The following is a 5,883-nucleotide window of genomic DNA, read 5'->3' on the forward strand; positions in this document are numbered from 1 at the left end:
CTAATCTCGAGTTTCTTACTGCCCAAGAGCTTGGGGTGGAATTTTCAGGCCCTTCCTGTCAGCAGGATCTTCCGTTCCTACTAAAGTCAATGGGGATTTGAAAAGCCCGCCGCATCCACAGCGAGGAAACCTGCCATAGCGGGGCGGGAAAAGAGAAGCCAAATTTGCGTGATGGATCCATGTGCTGTCATGAATCATACCTTTGGCAGGTCGAAGATGTTCACTGATCATTTTAGTTTGCAGTCCTTTGCCCCTCACTCCCTCCTATGCCCAGAGTGCAAGCATTTGACTCACTTTGCAATTGACTCTACTCGGAAGTATAATTGTGCCTTTGACCCCATTATTGTTGGTACAAGGCTCAATGTTTGTGTGTTGTTACTAATTTCTGTAAATTTCTTTCACTCCTTATCATGGGTGAGTGATGTATTCAAAGGACGGTTAAGGAATGCCTGATAGCGGCATACAATTTTTGGCCACTAAATATTTAAATTGTCTTGCATATATTTAATTCTTTGCCTTGAAAGGTGGCAGTACATGACCCTTCTGCAAACCTTTATGCTTAATTTGCATCATCTTTCATGAGATATTCAACCCACAATTTTGAAAATTGAGTCAGTTCGAAAATATATCTGCATGTTATCCACTCCAACATAATATTCATAATGCGCTAGGGTGAGCTGAGACTGTGCGTAATTACTCCACACAATATGATTGCAAATGCAAGCTTTTCTTTATTTCCTCTAAGTAGAATGTAAATGTGTTGCCTCCCACATCGCCTCCCAGTCCTCATTAATAAGTCATGCAGCCAAATCCGCAAACCATCAATGGGAAATCAACAGAAGGTGCTACGTCGTCACACTGTTGGAAATGTTTGTTTAAGTTTTCCAAGTCGGCACCAGTGGTGAGGAAGATTGCGAGGGACTTTGTTCACAATTAGTGATGGATCTCACTCATTATCAATGAGAAACCTGCCCCCTCATCAATGAAAAACCTCCCCATTATCAGTGAGAAACCTTACCCCTCGTCAATGAGAAACCTCACTGACCAGTGGTGAACCTAACCCTGCATCAGTGCATACTGGGAAATCATAAATTGCATGCCCATGATTTTTCAATGCATACTAAATATAAATAATATATTTCAATGTCAATGTGGACTCAGTAAATTTACCCAATTGTGGATTTGTGATTTGAAGTGTTTCACACATACAGGACTGAAAAACATCCATTTCAGTCAGGCCGGACTGCCCCAAAGTTCAAAATATCTCATAACCACACCCTGTCTCAATCATTTTTTTTATCAAAGATCTATCAGCTTGCTCCAGGAATGTTGTGACACTGTCTCCTCTGGACAGTCTGTTCCACACATTCAACACCCTCTATATGATATAACGAAGTCTAAATAAATTGACAGCCAACATAGATAAAAACAATAGCATGTCTTCCACTCCCAAGTTTGGGTCAGTGCTGCCTGGTTACAGTTTGTAGGTAAGTCAAAAAATTGAACATGGTTCAGTTATATTTCTATCCCTCAAAATCTGGGTTACTTCAATGAGGATAAAAAAAATTTCATTCTGAATCCTTCACAAGAATGTGAAAATAAACACGCAAAGAACACAAAAAATAAGCACACAGAAACACCTACGCAGATAAATAAGCACATGCACGCACACACACGTGTGCACACGCACACATACATGCGCACACACACACATGCACATGCAGGCGCATAAACACACACACACACACATATACATGTACACAGGCACACACACATATACATATACACACACACACATGGACATATACACAGGCACACACATATACATATACAAATACACACACACACACACACACACAGACACAAATACACACACAGACACAAATACACAAACAGGCATACACACACAAAACACATTACAAAATAGTTGCTCTGAAACCCAAAAAAGTTATGAGCTGAGAAATTTCTAGTAACCTTGACAAAGTCAGTACTCATCTGTTCTGACAATTTAACAGCATAGAAGGATAAGTATGCTGTTAAATAGAATTGAATAATCCCTAACTAAACAAACTTATCATGTGGCTCATCACTGGGTGATAACTTGAAGGGTATCTACATCCAGTGATTAGTGCGTAAAAGTTAAAATACAACAGGATTACAATGATGCCCTGATCCAAAAAAAAAGCCTTTAAACACAAGAAGAGACTGACTGATTGATTGATTGATTGTAATTGGAGAGCTGTGACCTCTATTGCTTTTCACTCAGGCAAAGTGATGGGTAAGGGGCTTTTTTATCAGGTAAGTCCGTAAGCTTTAAAGAAAAATCTTATTCCACAGAGAGGTAGTTTGAGAAAATTGAGTTACTTTATTGTACATTGCCCACAGATATCACAAGTATAAGTCTACAAGCTATGATTTCAGAGCTGCCTTTTAATCTTAGTTGCTTTTGTTTTTTCTGGTTTGTGTGTCCAGATAAATAGTAGCACTGACTTCAGAAACAAAGATCCTTTCAGAACTCCTGCTGCCATGAATCTTTTTGCTGATTGGACTACAACGTTATTTTAACTATAAACTTATTCACAGCTGGAAAAAACATTATTTATTTCCTCTGGGGATCTGGGCTCAATCTAACTTGATGGGAATAAAATCGTCCAATCTAAGCGGTTCCCAAAGGAATCCTTTAATGAGCTCAGTGATTATTTCAACATATTCAGGAATGCCAAAAGCAGAAATAGCATGGCATAGCAGTTGAAGCCATCTGCTTATTTTTTTAAAATTCATTCGCAAGATATGGGCATCACTGGCAAGACTGGCTTTTATTGCCCATCACCAGTTGCCCATGAGAAGTTGGTAGTGGACTTTTTTTCTTGGAGCACTGCAGTTTTTACAGTGAAGGCGCTCCATGATGCAATTACTTAGAGAGTCCCAGGGCTTTGACTACAAGCCGTGATGAAAGAAGGAATGGTGATAATGTGTACAATTCAGAATGACTTGAAAGGGTTGGAGGTGATTGTGTTATCATGCACCTACTACCTTTTTTCTTCTAAGTGCTGGTGGTTGGAAGATGCTAGCTAACAAACAAGCCTTGGTGACTGGCTACAGTACATTTTGTATATGGTATACACTGCAGCCATGGTACATTGGTGGTGGAGGGATTAGATGTTTAAGTTACTTAAGTCATTTCTGGACCATAGCAGCTTGAATTAAGCAGCGACTAAGATATTCTGCTATAAGGATTTACAATTTCAATACTGGAAAATCCATGGAGAGAAAGTTTTGAGTTTATGTTATGATAAGAAAAAATGGATTGCAGTCTGTGTAGTAGCCATTGTTCTCAAGTGTATCCTGTATCATAGCCATTGTTCTCATGCAGCACTATCAAAACCTTTCATAACTTTCAAGATCTCTATTGGATCACCACTCAGCCTTCACTTTTCAAGAAAAGACTAGATCCAATCTGGTCATCCTTTCCTGCTAGGTAGAACCTTGCATTTCCGGGATCATCCTTGCAAATCTTTTTTGCACCCTTTCTAGTGCCTCTATACTTGGGTTGGTCCAAGTTGAGTGGAATGCCTGAGGTGATGGCTGTGGCTAGGGGTGGTGCATTGAAGCAGTTGCTGACTAAAGTCACCAAGAACTCGCCCAAGAAGTGGAGGAAATCTCGCAAGCAGAGCTATTCCACTTACATGTACAGGGTGCTGACCCAGGTCTACCCTTCTAACAGGATCTCATCCAAGGCCATGAGTGTTATGAATTCCTTCATTGTTGACATTTTTGAGCCATCGCCTCTGAGGCTTCACACCTCATTCACTATAACTAGCGCCACACCATCTCGGCCAGAGAGATCCAGAGCGCTGGCTGACTCATGCTGCCAGGGGAACCGGCCAAACATTAAGTCTCCGAAGGCACAAGAGCAGTCACCAAATACACCAATTCTGTTTAGGTCGATTATTCTAAAGATTATATCCATTTTATAATACGGTAACCAGAACTGAACACAGTACTCCAAGTGCGGTCTAACCAAGGTTCAATACAAGTTTAGAATAACTTCTCTACTTCTGCATTCTATCCTTCTTGAAATAAACTTGAGTGCTTGGTTTACTTTTTGGAAGGCCTGGGTCATTAGTTTTAGTGATTTGTGTGTTTGTATTCCTAGACCCTTTGTAGTGGCCACTTCGCTTAGATAGCTAGAGCATGGTGCTTAATAATGGCAGTGGTGTGGGTTCAATCTCTATACTGACTGAGGTAGTTCTTGAGGCCTGCCTCTTTTCCTTACCCAATTGTGGTATCATGGCAGAAGCCATGATTAACAACCCTACGGCAGCAAGGACAGTAGAGAGAGAAAGAGATCCCTTTGCTCCTCTGCACCATTTATTTCTTATTTTCCTCATTAACTTCTTATTTTTCTTACCAAAATGTAATATCTCAAATTTACCTGTGTTGAAATTCATTTGCCAATTGTGTGCAAATTCTGCGAGTTTATTGAAGTCATCTTGTAATTTATTGTAGCCCTCCTCAGTAGTGACTATTGGTGTCATCGGCAAATTTAGAAATTGTGTCTTTCATTCCAAAGTCTAAGTGATCAATATAAATTATGACTAACAGTGGTTCCAGCATTGATCCTTGTGGACCTCCGTTTTTCATCTTCTGAAATTTGTTGTCTAATGATGTAATATCTTGAACTTATTCACTGTACAAAACAAAGGCACCAATCACTCGTAAGGGATTCAGTAAACAATTGTGTATTCATTTATTATGACTAGGGATGTGGCAACAGTTATACATAGGTAAAAATCTTGAAGGCATCAGAGCTATGTGTGTGTGCCTTGCTCAAAGCAAAAGTGAAACTAAGACTGGACCGCATGACACATTTCCCTTCTACTGATGTTAATATCCTTAAAGGCATATTACAACAAAACCCTTTACCCCTATTCTCCACTTTTTGTTTTGCAGCTAACTAGCTATCTATTCTTCTACTTGTCCCCTGACACCACAGGCTCTGACCTTATTCATTATTTGATCAAGTGACACCTTATCAAAGTCTTTTAGTAATCTAGATAAATTGTATTTACTATAATACCTTGTCTACCCTCTCTGTCACTCCTTCAAAGAATTCAATGAGGTTGTTCGAATAAGACTTTTCCTTTTAAAATCCGTTTATTCAACATTGTATCTTTGGTTTCTAGATATTTTTCTATTTTCTTCTTTAGGAAGGATTCCTTTATTTTCCCATTAAGCTGACTGGGCTATAGTTCCATATATTCAAATGCATATAAATTGCATCTGAATTTCCACATAATTTCAGATACAGTTCCTGCAAAAAGTCAGTAACATTTTTTAAAGGCTTGCACCACAGACTTGGCAGAAAGTGCAACGGAAACCATGTTAAGACATGTAGGTGATATAGTGGCAGACAGTCTGATGAATTGTTTCCCTGAGGAATACAGTAACAAAAGTCAGAGCAAAACAGTATTCCATCCAGTCAAATTCCTCGACCTTTCCCTTTCATCTTATGAGTTTGCAGCAATTATATTTTTCTCCACTCAAAATGAAATGCTGGCTAAAACATCTAGAGAATCATTCATGTATGTCACCAGCTGCACAGCCCAGTAGGAATGTTAGACTGCTGATATGCAGAGCAGGAGCTTCTATCTAGAGAACCGAATCCATCGATGAATTCCAGACATTTGCGTTGTGGAAATTACCTTGTCTCAGCCATTGAAACTTTCTATTGCCATCCTTGGGGCTCCTCGTATCATAACTAAGAAACCTGCAGCATCTGTTCAAAGACCTGGGGCATGCCTCAGAAGCAAGTTTCGTCAGTATGTGGAGCGGATGGAGAGCCCAACTTTTGACATTAGGTGACGATTGATCAAAAGGGCA

General features: G+C 39.7%; 1 protein-coding gene across 1 annotated transcript; it reads left to right on the forward strand.

Annotated features, from left to right (window-relative positions):
* Nucleotides 1–410: 410 nt before the first annotated feature.
* On the forward strand, nt 411–3,977 carry LOC121286112 (putative histone H2B type 2-D). Its single transcript, XM_041203102.1, has 2 exons — nt 411–414; nt 3,535–3,977. The coding sequence occupies exons 1-2, from the start codon at nt 411–413 to the stop codon at nt 3,975–3,977; spliced, it is 447 nt and encodes a 148-aa protein (XP_041059036.1).
* The last annotated feature ends 1,906 nt before the right edge of the window (nt 3,978–5,883 follow it).

Source organism: Carcharodon carcharias, chromosome 13 (genome assembly GCF_017639515.1).
Source record: "Carcharodon carcharias isolate sCarCar2 chromosome 13, sCarCar2.pri, whole genome shotgun sequence".
NCBI classification, from domain to species: domain Eukaryota; kingdom Metazoa; phylum Chordata; class Chondrichthyes; order Lamniformes; family Lamnidae; genus Carcharodon; species Carcharodon carcharias.